Source organism: Poecilia mexicana, unplaced genomic scaffold (genome assembly GCF_051168715.1).
Source record: "Poecilia mexicana isolate PSO_F unplaced genomic scaffold, ASM5116871v1 scaffold_17, whole genome shotgun sequence".
NCBI lineage: Eukaryota > Metazoa > Chordata > Actinopteri > Cyprinodontiformes > Poeciliidae > Poecilia > Poecilia mexicana.
In genome coordinates, this window is record NW_028263386.1 from 24,951,021 (window position 1) to 24,966,405 (window position 15,385).

A 15,385-nucleotide genomic window follows, 5' to 3' on the forward strand; every position below is an offset into this window, starting at 1 on the left:
CTTTGCTTATCTAGAAAAAATGAGTGCAAATCACATCAATATATTAATGAATTGTTTTGGACACTTGTAAACTTTGTCCAAAATATGTTTGAACAAAATATCTCAAACGATTAGGGGGAGAGGAGGAATGACAAAAACACCTAAAAGTCAGAAATTTGACAATACATCAAGCTTATTTCGAAGGTATCAGTATCGGTTTCGATATCAGTATAGATATCAGCGATACTGGCCATGTGTTTACTTCTGGTTAAAATAAAGTAACGCACACCTCTACTATCCACTAATTTTTATGTGAAAAACCACAACAAAGTAGTGCCTCATTAGCTCTGAAACAAATTCGGTTTCGTACTCATGTGGGTGAATCTCTTGGGTGAATTGTTAGTTGCAAAGTTGGCAAATCCATCCGTCTGTCCGTCGTGGAAGGACAGCAGAAAGAAAGCCACTGTTGAAAGAAAACCACAAAATGATCCATTTGCAGGAAACAATGGAAACAGGTGGAAGAAGTTGCTTTGTTTGAAACTTTTTGGGCTTCATGCAGTGCACTGAAACTAATAAATAAATAAAAACTGTGATGAAAACAAGAACTGGAGCTACAACATGCATTCACAAAACTAAAACATACTGAAATTATAGATATAATATTCTTTGTTTTTGTGTTCATGAATCTATTTATTAGCCTTTCAGATTGATGTGAAATATCACATCAATATTTTTTTAACACAAACCGTTAATGTCAACTGTTGTCAAATTGCGTCACTCCACATGCCTCTTGATGGCTACGCTACGCCAGTCGGCAAAATGGCGGCAGCAAAAGTTGGGATTAAACACCAGAGTTAGTTGGTTGCACAAATTGAATATATTTTTTGAAAATGGTATCTTATGATGAATATTCATTACCCAATTGACGTAAACATAACCACAATACAATATTTTGACCGTATCGATTTCTGCACCTAGAAATGAGCTAAAGCATGAAAAAAATAAAACTACTAAAGTAATAAAAACTAAACTAAAACTAAACAATATTTAACTAAAAAGACTAGCAAACACACTTTAAAAGTAAACTGAATTAGACAAACAAAAATTCACTACACAATAAAACTAAAACTATGATGAAAAACCCAAACTATTCTGACCTTAGTGTCAGAGTGTTTTTACTATAACATCTCTGTGTGACCTGCGGAGGCTAATGCTCCGTTTCCGTCTCTCACACACATTCACACACTCACCTGTCAGCTTCATTCATGTCTCTCTCTCTCTCAGTCGTCTTTCTCACTCCTCCCTTACAAATCTGTTTCCTATCAGCTCTAATCTAATTCCGGCTTCATTCCAGGGATCCAGTAACTCCGGTATACTGTTGGGAGGGACTGTGTGTGTGTGCGTGTGCGTGTGTGTGTGTGTGTTTTGGGTGGTGGAACGTTTCTCTTGTATTTACAGATTATGAAGGATGTCTGTGTCTCTCGCAGCAGTCCAAGAACTGTTGGCAGCTGTGTTTGTTTGGTTGTGGAGACAATATGTGTGCTGGAGGAAAAAAACAAAAACAGAACAACCCCTCAGCTAAACGCTGCGGATGGAGGAGGAAGACTCAGGCTTTGAAGATGCGGGGGGATTCTCTGCGTGGGGACATTTTCCAATCCAGCATGTGGGAGAACGGTGGTTCTGATCAGCATTGTGGCAGTGCATGCATAATTCAGAGAGAGAAAGAAAGAGAGAGAGAGAGATAGAGAGAGAGAGAGAGAGAGAGAGAGAGAGAGGAGTGCATTTATTTAAAGCACTAATGAAAGAAATTATTCTGGTTTTTCTGTTCTGTTTCACATTTATTATCATTCCTAAGTAGTGACTTGTCCTTTCTTTGGAAACAATGTATTACTTGTCTGAAGAAAAAAACAATTGCTTTTCACAATAAGAACTCAAGTGTTGGACTGATGAAGAAAGAAATCTTTTTCAATGAGCTCCTCCTTGTGGTTAAAGTACTTTACTACCTAAATGTTGATGATAGACATGAAAGGGGCAGTATTATGTATTTCACAAGTACATGCTACTGTACAGTGCTATTATATACCATAATCAAGTAACTACGTCACCTTTGGTTATTATACGAATGTTTCATATGTCAAATTTGACCTAAAAGAAATTTTACTCCCTGATTTAACTCCTTGAAACTGGGCCTCTGTCTCTCTCCTGCTCTTTTTGAAACTCTGCCTTCAGCTCCATTAACTGTTTAACAATGTTTTTACCAGTGTTGCACTGAGAAGTATAGCTCCTATAACGAGCTTAGCAGATATGCAGTTCCACAAGGTGTTTGCTAATTACGGCTGGCTAGTCTGAAGGAGCTGAGTGGGAGATGTAGGAGGGAGGATGAGCTCTGTGAAGCAGTAGCTCATGAGGTTGGAACTGCAAGTCAGAGGAAGAAGGCGATGCCAGACTCACCCAGACGTTTTGCACAGACAAATGGTTGCCACGGGAGATTAAAGGATTTCTCAAACATACATGAAAGAATGTAAGGCTCTAAAATAATTCCCCTTAAAAAAGACTGAATTTATATTATAAAGTCAACTTATTAAGCTGATGAAACTGTAGTTCCCACATATGTAACGATTAGTCACTTTTTTAAACTGCCGTGGATCATAGGCTAGTAATGAGATAAACCCAATCTTGTATGTATTTGCTGCCTGGTAGTTTGATTTTCTGATGTCTTGTAATTTCATGTATAAATGCATGGAATGTAAGTCAACCCTGTACGTAAATTATTGTTAAGTTATAGGAAAATTATGGTTTCCAAAAGGATTTACAAATAGAGTCTGAATATTGTAGTATTCTGTGGGTAATATGGCACCCTTCCCAGGGTTGCAGGATTTAGGGGGTGTAACAAGCAGAATAAGAGAAAGAAAATTATCTGTCAACTGAGGAATTGACAGATTCCTCAATTGGATGTTTTTCTTATGTTTAGTCTAAAGGAATTGGTCAAATATATAAACTGGTCCAATCTGAAAATTATTTACATAGTACAAATGTTAATTTAAACGCACTTTTGGCTTTTCAAACTTTTATGCACACACACACCTCTAAAAAAGTTTAACTTCTAATAACAAGCAAACAAAAAACAAGTAATTACTAAAGAACATTGGGTATTATTGTTTTACAGGAAGTGGTGTTGTTCTTGTTTCTCCCATTTTTCGTCTTTTTTATTTTATTTTTTAACTGTAAAGTCTATAATGTCTGTGTGTCTTTAAATGAAGACGGGGCACGGTGGCTCGTGCTGTAGTTTCGTCATGAAGCGGTGTCTTCAAACAAACAGACAGCTGGTGACGTTTATCAGGCTGGCCAATGGACGCAATTAAATTGACAGCGGACACTCCGTAAACAACGGCCGCGACTTAAATCAAAACAGAGGGAGGATTTTTGTCACTTAGATATTTATTTTACCTGTCTCGTCAGCAAGCTGCAGCACACTTGTAACAATAATTGTTTCTAAAAAAGCTATTGTTATTTGTAAGCTGTTCACATTTTTTCTGACGACTTTACTTTTTTTTTTACTTTCCGAGAATGGTGAGTTTGACAGCCTTATTAGTTATGAGAAATGTTGCCGACTGTTTAATGTGTGTGCTCGTTGTCAAGGTAACAAGCGCCCTGTCATGTAGTGTGCAGCGGTAGGACCACTTGCCTCGGTCCACTTTGCCAGAGATTAGGTGGTTCAGACGGGCTTTGCTTGTTCTGCTGCGGATAAAATTAGCCTCCTGCAGCGTTAGAGATCCTCTGTCACTGAGCCCTAAGCGGGAAACCCGGGGGGAGACGGTCACGGTTGATTTGTAGACTGTTTTATACGTGTTTTATGTATAATAAAATCCTGTCCGCCCACAGACGGTTCACATGAGGTCAGTTTGTACCCTCAAATTACAGCAAATATAGCCTCAATGCACTCTGTAGTCAAATAAGGACTTGTATAGAAGTCAACAGAAATAATAAAATAAAATAAAATAAAAAACAGATTATAGGCCCAGGTATCTGTTGCTGGAAGAATGACATCAATCCAAGTATCCACAGGTTTGTTCAGTGAAGTTGAGAAGTTTAAGAAGAATATTGATGTCTGATAAATCTAATAATCTCTGAGCTTTTTTGATTAGTGATTAGGGTAAAGTTTAGGATTTCTTTGGTACGGAAATGTCAAGAGCATATCAGCCATTCATCCAGGATGGGGATGTACCCATATGAAAATTCTTTGACAGTCACTCTACTATTCACAGTCCGAGTTGACAACAAACCATTTCTTTTGTATTTTTTGTGAACTGCTTGTTCACTCTAGAAGCAATCTCAGTGATACTAGGACAACCTCTATCTATTAATCTGTAATTTAAAAAAAAGCAAAGCACTTATTCAACATCTTGCAGATCTGAGTGATTTTCCTCCCTTTGAGTCAACGCGGTGAATTTTCATCCTGTTGTACACATACAAGACAGGAGATATGCTGAAGACGTCTCACACACCATCAACGCACATAACAAGACAGTGTTGACAGCAGAATCTATTTTACTTCTTGGACTTTTCACATAATTTCATTGTTTATCCAGCAGGATGCATCATCTGATTACTTTTCGATGTGTGCTGCAGGATGGCGAGGGCCCCCAGACGTTGTGTGACCTCTGCTTGGCTCAGGTGTGCAGCAGATTAGATGCTTTGTGCAGGAAGGGAGCAGACGGTTCAATGAGCCTCATCTGGGCCCCACTGTTCCCACAGGAACTGGCTGACCAACTGTTGCAAAAGATGGCAACCAAAGGTATGAAGGGGAGCTTTAAAACTAACAACATCAAGTCCAGGAAATGAGGGAAGCAGCTGCCAAGGGAGAGCACTTTCTTCATAAATTTAGCAAAGGCTAAGGAACTGACCTGAGGTTGAATCTTCCTCCTTTGCGGAAGAATTAGCCTTGTAAAAAAAATAATAAAAAAAGCTAATCAGATGATTCCTGTGGTTTTTCGCCCACAAGCAGGTTGAGGAATTCCAGGTTGAAATTGTTGGAAAAGTTCACTGCACAAACATTATGGAAGACTAAACTGAGGCTTCTTTTTCCTACAATGTCTCCCTTTTTGCTCCTCTCTCCTCCAGGAATGCTGAATGACACAACTGTTGGGATTTTCCGAAACAGCGAGAAGCTCCGCCTGCGCAGCGCCTCCATCCGCTACTGTAAGGTGTCCGCCAAGGCTTTCCGCCTGGCCCTCTGCCCTCACCGGCTCCTGGAGCTAGACGCCTCCTGGGTCCCCGGGGATCTCACGGGGGCTGATGTCATCTCAGGCCTGGCCTCCAACCCAGATTGCAGGGCTAGTCTGCAGATGTTGGCCCTCAATGGCTTGAGTATGAACTTGGGGACTCTGGAAGAGGACGGTGGGGTGTGCGCTGGCTTTAGCTCCCTGCAGGGCCTCAAGACGATCCATCTCGTCAACACAGATCTAACGGATGATATCCTTGAGGATATTTGTTCTCTACCCCGGCTGGAGACTTTGGATATCTCCTGTAGCTCTGTGACTGAATTGAATGCGCTCCTTAAATGTAAAAACACACTGAGATCCCTCATTGCCCACCGGCTGTACCGACTTGACACGACTCCTGTCAGGTTGCTCTTTATCTTCACCCAACTTCACGCTCTTAGGCATCTGGACTTCTCGTACAACCACTTTGCCAACGACGACAGCGAAAGGAGGGCCAACGGAGACGAGACAGTGAGGCAGCTTCTGGAAGCGGGTCCACAGATTCTCCCGTCGCTCGTCTCTTTAGATATCTCAGGAAGGAAAACGATCGATGACTCGGTGCTCAGAGGCTTTGTGGAGTCCAGGAGCGGCCTCATCTTTCTCGGCCTGCTTGCCACTGGACTTAGTTCCTCTCCTGTTCTATCTTCACACGAAAACCTAAAAGTAAGCAGCCGGTTTCTGGTATCAAGCATTCTGTTTTAGAGCAGGGCTTTTCAAAGTGTGGGGTGTACTTTCCACCATGACACGGGGGAAAGAAATGCATGGGGACAAGTGATTGGAAACATTTAGCAAACTTCAATAAGCCTATGCCAGAGACATAATGTATAGATTGCATTGAACTGGGCACTACCTTTTACTCACGCTGGACAATTTGGAAGGTGCATCATGGTCTGTAATAAGTTTAAAGGGGCAGTATTATGTAAAATGATGGTTTTTGAGGGTCAAAAACATAACTGGACTGTTACCATGATTTTTTCATGTTTGCTTGAGAAATCCTTTAATCTTCCATGGCAACCATTTGGCTGTGCAAAACACCTGGGTGGACCTAGCTTCGCCTTCGAGGCTCAGCTTCTCCTCAGGCAGGCGCAGACGTGTTATTCATTTTTGATTTCTGCTCGGACACAGTTTGAAAAGCCCCTGTTTTAGAGCAATCCGAAAAATCCAAAGGTTCCGTTAGGAGAAGGTTGATTCATGCATAAGCTTGTGGTTTATTTTGGACCCGAGGCTCTGTATACTCTCTGAATATGACCATTGTGTTTGCGGACTCTCTGCCGATCTGCTGTGTGTGCTCAGGTAACTGGAGAAGCTAATGAGAAGCAGCTCTGGGAGGCACTCCGAAGGTACAGAGAGAGGGAGTGTTTCGTAAAAGAGGCCCTCATCCATCTCTACCATCTGACTTCTGACACTGACAAACCGCAGCCGGACATGCTGAAGGTTCGGCGGCCTTGTTACTTCACTTACCGTTTTATTCTTCATTTCAGCAGTGTTTTATTACATTTTATTTAATATGAGATAGTTATCTCCAAAAGTCATCTATAGGCATTTTTCAGTTGTTGATCTTAAATTATATTATTTCACATTGGTGTGTAACAGGAGATGCATCTCTGATTAAATGCCATATATTAAGGATAAAGCTATATCCATTCTGCTGTTTAACTTTTTGAAAGAACCTCAAAATTCTGAACTATCCCTTAATTTCCATTAACATTTCATAAATTCAGATAAAAAAAAAGCTAAAATTATTTATTTATTTATTTATTTATTTTTTTTGGTGCTGTCCAAAGGAGCATCAGCCTTCCAAGGTCTTCAAACGGATCACAGACCACATTTTTATGTTTGGCAGGCCAAAAATCGAGAAATGAATGTGCAATGAAATGATAATGCAGTTCTTGACCTTTTATTAATTCTGTGTGGAATAAGTGAAGCTTTAGAAATATGCGACCTAGCAGCTACGATACATTTACATATAATGTGTCAAAACTACAACGAGAGCAGAAGACTTCAGACAAGCAGGATGAATAAAATGTCTTAATAAAACCGAGTTCTTCTAGAGGGGTGACTTTAATATTCTTTACACCTGTCACATGTAGAGATAAAATGTGGTAAAATGCTTATTTGCTTTTCGTGTTGGTTCTATAAATCAGTCATGATTCTCAGTACTTGACCAATTCTGCTGGTGTTTGAATTCATGATAATAAACACACTGGTGTAAGTTGCACATACAACTGCAGTCAGGAGCATAGAGCACAACAGTTGTGTATCTTTGGTTAGACTTGATTCCCAAATTCAGCTTTACACTTTCACAAGGGCAAAAATCAAACGTATCTGTCAGTTCACAGTTAGTTTTCGTCCGTGTGCAGTCGATGTGGAGTTAGCACCCCCTGCTTGTTGTTGAGAATAGAGAGTCAAGGTCATGTGCTTTGTGTTGGACTCGCACAGCATTTCATCTCGCTTTGGAATCTCAGAGAATTTCTTTTTGTTTTTGTACAGAAGGAGCAGCTTCTAACACGTGGCATTACAGCTGAAATGTGGGGAAAAAAACGCGACATTCCACAACCGAAAGTTGAGTCAGTTTTTTGGTGGAAAAGCATCGAAATTAGATGGGTTTTTTGTCTTATTTTCCAATACTTCTGGAAGCCATCTCAGTCCAAACATATGCTGAGCGCTGAGGGACCTCTGTGTTCTAATTACTGTGCTTAGCAGTAATTGCAGAGAGGAGGTGCTGAGATAAGTGGTACAGTCCAGCTGCTCCAGCTGGCCCGGTGAGCGGCTCTTTGCTTCTGGAAGGTTACATGCTAATTCCTGGCCTCCAGTTGTTCCAGACAGTTTTCCAGCAATAGCAGCAGCATAGATGGCAATCTGTCGTCAAGAATACCTTTTTATTTATTTATTTATTTATTTATTTATTTCCCTGCAGTTGGTGGTGGAAGCCATGCGGAGCCACCCAGAGTCTCCGCATGTCCACCTGTTGGCCACGGCGTGTGTGTTTAACCTGACCACCCGGGACCTGGCAGAGGTCATGCCCGTCAGGCTCATGAGCGCCACGGTAACCCAGCTGCTGCACGCCATGGAGACCTTCCCTAACATCCAGCAGGTGAAGTCAAACACTAATTTTTATGATTTCAAACGTAATCATGAATCTAACTGACATAAACATTTAGCGCAGTGGTTTACTTTAGGCAGAGTTAGGTAGTAACTTGCTTTAGTTACTTGAGTAACTTACTCTTTGGGGGGGAAAATTAATTCTAGGGATACATATATATATATATATATATATATATATATATATATATACACATTTCTCCAGATTTTGTTATTTTGTGATTATGTCATCTATGCGAATCGTTTACATTTTGATTCTAAAAAAATGTCAACATAACTTTATAATGTGGTTCGTCTGTGTCATGAGTTAAGAGTTCTGAGATGGTGAGGTGGAGGCTTGTATCAGTGAATGATTATTTTAATGGTGATAACAAAGAACACAGAGAAATCCAGGCAGCACAGGTGAGCACAAAAGCAAAGAACTCAAACACTGCTGATATGACTTGAGACAAAGACAACTGACGTTCAACAAACTACACAACAGTACTGACAAGGAGCAGGGACCACAGGAGGGATTAAATACACAAGGAAGGTAATCAGGGGAAATGAGGGACAGCTGGAGACAATCAAGGGGTAGATGGGACAAGAGACGAAATGAACACAGAAACCTAAATAAACACACAGAAAAACCAAATCCTCACAGTCTGATGATGTCATTTTTAAATGTTTTTTATTGGCTCCTGTGGCCTTTATTTGATAGTTAATTGACAGGAAAGTGGGGAATGAGAGAAGGGGAAGACATGCTCCAAGTGCTGTGCCACCACAGCACACCTGATAATGTCATTGTTAAACAGTTTTACACTGAGCACAGTGTGAACATCAAAGTATATGGTAAAAAACAAAACATTTTTACCAAATACTTGCTTTGTTGTCAACTTTTCACTTTTACTTGAGTAAAAACATGTTGAAGAGGTGCTGCTTTACTGTTTTGTTGTTGTTGTGACTTTAGGTTGCTCTATTTTGGACTGAATTTTCATACTTTATGTTTCATCCTTCCATTTTTCCAGGTGCAGAGCAACTGTCTGATGGCACTCTGCAATGACTTCCTGCTGCAGAATGTTCCTTTTGACAGGTTAGTTTGCTGACCCAACCAGACGCTAAGCTAACTGTGAGCACCATGGAAAAGTTGCACATTTATTCTGTTTTTAAGTTGTTGTTTTGTTTCAACCTTAAATGTTTCAGATCATCAATATATTTTTATGCCAGACAAAATGCAACTGGTGATCAATAAATCAATCAAATTGTATCTGTGTAGCACATTTCAGCAGCAAGGCATTTCAAAGTGCTTTACATCATAACAAACACAAAAACACAAAGTCATGCAACATAGAATCAACAATGAAAACATGACATTAAGTCAAGGGCCATCATTAAACTCAAAATTGGTTACGTTTCAAATACAACTCTAAACAGGTGGGTTTTTAGTCGAGATTTAAAGGAAGTCAGTGTTTCAGCTGTTTTACAGTTTTCTGGAAGTTTGTTCCAGATTTGCGGTGCATAGAAGCTGAATGCTGCTTCTCCTCGTTTGGTTCTGGTTCTGGGGATGCATTAAAGACATGTTAGTGTGACATATTGTCTCTGCTGCCCGAATATCGAGCTGTTAGCATGTCATGATAGTCTTCAGTCAGAGGCCTCTTCAGATTCGATACAACACTGACTGCTATTGGAGAGCCTTCCTGCCTGAAGCTTTGTCATCATCCTCAATGACTGAAAATATTTGGACAATAGGAGATATGGCAACATTTGATTTACTGTTGGGGTAGATAATGTATTTAGAAAAAACATAATTATCTGTTCTCTTCCAGAAGATTCTGCAAAAACAAAAGTCATCAGTTTATGATCTTAAGTTCAAATGCACTGAGAAAAAAAAATAGAGGAAAAAAAAGTACAGCTGTATTCCAAGTTTTATAGTGGTCTAGTCAAAGACTTGACATAAATCTGATTGTGATGTAGCATGACTTTTATGTATGTTTTTTATTCTCTAATGTTGCATAAGAGTGGGCTGATTGCTGCAAGCATTTGGGTGGGACAATAACTTATTCAGTTTAGTTGGTATTTATTTTTCAGATAAAGCCAAGTTGGTTTTGATAAATTTTTACCCTTAATAAATTAAATCATAATTTAAAAACACATACTGCATCCATTAGTGTTATCTTTATCTGGGAAAAAATAGTTTGATCTAATATGTGTTAAAAAAAAAGAAAGAGAATGAGGAGAATAAATACCTTTCTACTGTGTTGTGATTTGTTGGTGTTTTCCTGAAGTTGACTTTTTGTGTAACTGCTCTGCATTTTGGTAAAAATGAGTCCCTCATCCATGCTGTGTTCACGACTCAGGTATTCAGCGGCCATGTTGGTGATCAAATGGCTGAGCAACCACGAGGAGCCGACCCTGCAGAGGATTGCGGTGGCCGTCATCTCCATCCTGGTGGCGAAGGTTGTTCACTCTCTGAGCTTTAGAGCTCCAGTTAAATCCAGAAAAACACAGACAGTTTTATGGCTGATTAAAGGGACTTTTTTAAAAATATCAAGTTTGACATTTAATAGAACTTTTAAAACACAAGAAAAATCAGCCATAGCTCACTTTTGCTTTCTTGTGCAGATTTCTGTAGAGGAGACAGCACTGCTCAGCAACGACATCTCATTTATGAAGGTTTGTTACCATTTCAGATTAATGCTACAAGCCTACAACAAAAGGAGAATATTTTCTTTGTTGATTGTTTCAATTTGTTTTCTTTTTTTTTTTTTAATGGGACATTAAATTCTAATTAACATTTACATTTAAATTCATGCAACACCAGCTAAGTGGCTAATTCTCATCTCTAGGCCATCAGCAGGTTGATGATGTTTAATAAGACAAAACTGCCTCAAACTACTGCACACAAAAAAACTCTTGATAAATGAAAAAAGGGGGTAATTAAACAGTTTGTAGTCTACATTGGTTCAATAATTTTCACTTTAAGTTGAGTGGAGTTAGCATAGCGGCATTAAAATGGACTTATTATACGCTAAGCTAAACAGGCTTAAAAGTTAGCCTGCGTCCTAGGTTAGGGGTTCCCAAACTTTGCCATGTCATGGACTCGCCCCAACCAGCATTAGCTTCTGGGCAGGGACACACAGGCAGCACTGCAAAACGCATAAAGCAGCATCGAATTTTATTATCTTTTCAAGAATTATTTTGGTTTTCTATGCTACGCTAGCTTGAGGAATTGCACTGGCAGCCAGTCAGGGAGATGAGCCTGTCAAATAACATTTGAATGAATTTTTTTACCTTATATTTTTAAGATAATGAGTGACAAACAGGTTAAATTTTATGACACATTAGTTTCGTCCTCTCCTGTCTGAAGCCTCACTCTGATTCATCGTCTCTCCTCGCTGTCTGTCTAACAGCAGCTGCTGACTGTCGTGCAGCATAAAGCCATGCTGGGACTGGTAGACCCCACTCTGAAGTTTGCCCTGAGCGCTCTGTGGAACCTGACCGACGAGACGCCCACGGCCGCCCGCAACTTCATCAACTGTCAGGGCTTGGAGCTCTACATGGAGGTTCTGGAGGTTAAAGAGCACAAAATAACTCACTGATAAACCCTTCGTTTAGAAACGCAGTTTTAAAAACGGTGACTTTAACCTTTCTTGTTGATGTTTTTTTCTCTTTTGTTTGTTTTGCATTGCAGTCCTACTACAGTGAAACTGCTATTCAACAGAAGGTCCTTGGCCTTTTGGTGGGTATACAGAGCATGAATGGTAGAAACCACGATTAAAATGTAAGCACACTGTTGGGACGCTGAAAAAGACTATCGTTACGTTCAAGTTGTGCTAAAAGGAGTTAGCTTATCGGCTAACTACTTTCGAGCCTGAAATAGCAGATTAATTTTACCCAAATTCAAAACTAAATCTCATTCTATTAATTATTGTCTACATCTACCACCTATGAAGCCAAGCTTTCCATCAGTCTTAAACTGGAGTCGTGGGACTCCCACAATCATTTCAAGGGCCACAAATGGCCCCTAGGCCTTGCTTTGAACACCCCAGTGTAACTGAGCTTTATGATTCGAAATGAACAAACACTCTGTTGCAGTTCTTGTGAAATTCAATGTCATAAAACGAAAGCATATACATTCCTTTTGTTTTGTTAAGAACAACATAGCGGAGGTGGAGGAGCTCCAGTCTGACCTGATGGATGAAGACCTGTTGGAGCACATCCTCAGCCTCCTGCAGGACTCCCAGATGCTGGTGGAGGTGCGCTACTTTGCAGGAGGGATTCTGGCGCAGCTGGCCTCCAGAGCAGAGGCCTGGACTCTGGACCAGGAGCTCCGGAGCACCATTCTGGAGCAGCTGGTGTGTGTCCCAGTCGCAGAAGATAGGTCTGTTCTTTAAGTCGGTTTTTTTCAGCGTCTCTTTTTGTTTCCCTGCAGCACAAATCAATAATGACATGGCCTCATCTGGAGCAGGAGATGGTGTCTTACAGGTGAGGGCCAGAGCCGAAAGGAGGTTTTGTTAGCATTGGCTCCTATGTGTAAACTGTAACATTTTAAGAAACATCCACTTCCCGCTGCAGAAGAATTCCTCTTGAACGTTTTGGTATTTGTCACATTAAAACATCCTCATCTCATCTGATTTAACTCTATAGCCACTTAAAGCTGCACTATGTAACTTTTAAACAGATTATGCTTTTTACATATTTGTTAAGACTGTCACCATGTTGTGACAGTGTAGTATGAGACAGATAGTCTGTGAAAATTATTATTTTTTTAAATCAATATTTTCTACTTCCTCCCTGAGCTACTATTGCCTGAAGAAATGCACCGCTCCCGACCAAAAACAACCAATCAGAGCCAGGAGGAGGGGCTTAGTGCTGTCAGTCAACCACATGTACATGCTGCTTTATGTGCTAATGGTGGAGAAACAACTTACCGTCGATCCGCCGTCATTGGTGGCCAGGCTGTCTAGACTGATCATTGACAACAGGCTATGCTAGCTGCAGTGTAGCAGAGTTCAAGAGGGGAGAGAGACGGAGGCTGAGCAGCGCCACATGAGATTGTGATTGGCAGCGCTGGTTAGTTAGAACTCGGAGAAGGCAGAGAAGCTCAACGTTCTCATACCATACTGTCCCGACATAGTGACATTTTCAACAGCTATGGAAACAAATATATTTTTATAAAAGTTATATACTGCACCTTTACGTCCTTTGTGGCATATCTGTACAAGGTTTATAAATCTAGAGACACATTTTCAAGCATTATTCTTTGCAAAATAATCTACACTTAGTCAGATTGGGTGGAAAACATCAGTGAACTTTAATTTCCAAGTTTTGTCCAGGATGTAGGACTGGACTTCAGCTAGGCCATTGAAACACATTGATGGCTGCATGTTTGCTTTTCATGGAGTTTTTGTTGAAAAACTGCAAAACCCATGGATCGTTTTCATTTCAATTCACATTTACGTACTACTATTCTCCTGTCTGTTGCATAAAATCCCATTAAAACACTCTGAAGGTTGTGGGTGTAATATGACAAAGGAAAACGGTCAAAGGTTGTGAATCCTTTTGCAAAGCACTTCTCGTGTTGCATAGGCCTTTATGAAATGCCCTTAGCTCATTTTTTGATCCTGTGGACTCCACTGCTCTTATGTAACGCTTCACACTTTACGCTGTGCATCAAAAAATACATCTCTCTTGAAACCCCAATGTACGTTTATTGTTATTGAGTTTCTACTGGTGAGTGCAGCCAGAGTGTTACCACCAGCACCTGGAGCTGAAACCTTTTAGAGTCCAATTTCTGAATAATTTAATGTTAGAAACACAGAAAGTGAACATCTGGTGCAAACGAAGAAGCCTGAATATAAAGTGTTAAATCAAATCACAGTGATTGTCTTTCTGGTTTCAGGTCCTTCCGTCCATTTTGCTCTCTGCTTCAGACTTGCCAGCCCTCAGGGGTCCAGCTGTGGGCGGTGTGGGCGATACATCTCGTTTGCAGACAAAACGGTAAGACAAAAACGTCAATAGACGCCTGAAGATGAGGCCAATGAACGTATTTGGCACCTAAATCTTGAATGATGTTGAGTATTTTCAGGTACTCTTCTCTGAAAATTCTTTGTCTTTTTCAAACGGTGCAGCTTCGTATTACATCCATATGCTAACTAAGGAGGGCCTGATGGAGCTTCTGAAAGCATTGGACACACATCCCGACACACACAGCGACGTTAAAAGGGTTTCCCAAAGCATCATGCGGCTGGTACAGGAACAACAGAGTCCCTGTGAGGTGACGAACAGCCAGACGGAGCCTGGAAAGTCCTAACAAGAGTGCTTTAAAAAGCTTTTTTATCAGATCTAATGTGTGGTCGCCATGACGATACAAAATGAATAAATACAGTTGTTCAGAACAGTGTGTGGATACGTAATGACTACTTGTTAAATACTGCATCTTGTATTTAATTGGGATTCGTTGTGATAGACCTGTGTGAATTGGGATGTAAGTATGGAAAAACCAGTCAAATCAAACATGTTTTTCAAAGATTGTTCAAAATAAAAATCTTTAAAGTTGTGGTGTGTGTGTGTTGTACGCCATTTGACGTGCTGAAACCTGTGGATACCTGGGAGAGATGGATGCAACTAAATAAACCCTAATGCAGAATGAAAACCAGTTTTAGGCTGTAAAAGACAGGAAAACGGTGCAAAGGTTCACCTCCCTGCTGGATTTCAACCACACGTGCTGCTAGAGCTGCGATAAAGCATCAAAGCATATTCATTTGTTGGAAAGACCTAGTCAAAGTCCAAACCTATAAGCAAAATTGATCGTCTACAGATGGACCTCAGAAAATAAGTACAGTGAAAGGCGGTTGTAAGAAGCATCAACTCTGCAGCTGATTAACTCAAGTTTGAAGCTTGTCTGCTAATAACTGAGCAGCTTCAACACCTACCGCTAGATGGCGCTTTCGTACTTCACCTCAGAAACAGTTTATGCCTTAAAATCGTCCTTATTTAAATAAATTCATTAATTAAATGTCTAGAGTCAAGTCAAATGTGTTTATTGATACGCTACCAACCAT

At 40.3% G+C, this 15,385-nt stretch overlaps 1 protein-coding gene across 1 annotated transcript; it reads left to right on the forward strand.

Moving 5' to 3' along the window:
* Window positions 1–4,449: 4,449 nt before the first annotated feature.
* On the forward strand, window positions 4,450–14,880 carry LOC106919029 (protein zyg-11 homolog). Its single transcript, XM_088014945.1, has 13 exons — window positions 4,450–4,774; window positions 5,101–5,903; window positions 6,534–6,674; window positions 8,158–8,334; window positions 9,350–9,414; window positions 10,679–10,778; window positions 10,944–10,994; window positions 11,732–11,893; window positions 12,013–12,060; window positions 12,476–12,676; window positions 12,754–12,806; window positions 14,224–14,321; window positions 14,453–14,880. Exons 1-13 carry the CDS (start codon window positions 4,573–4,575, stop codon window positions 14,632–14,634), a joined length of 2,283 nt encoding a protein of 760 aa, XP_087871071.1. The 5' UTR covers window positions 4,450–4,572; the 3' UTR covers window positions 14,635–14,880.
* Window positions 14,881–15,385: the final 505 nt, after the last annotated feature.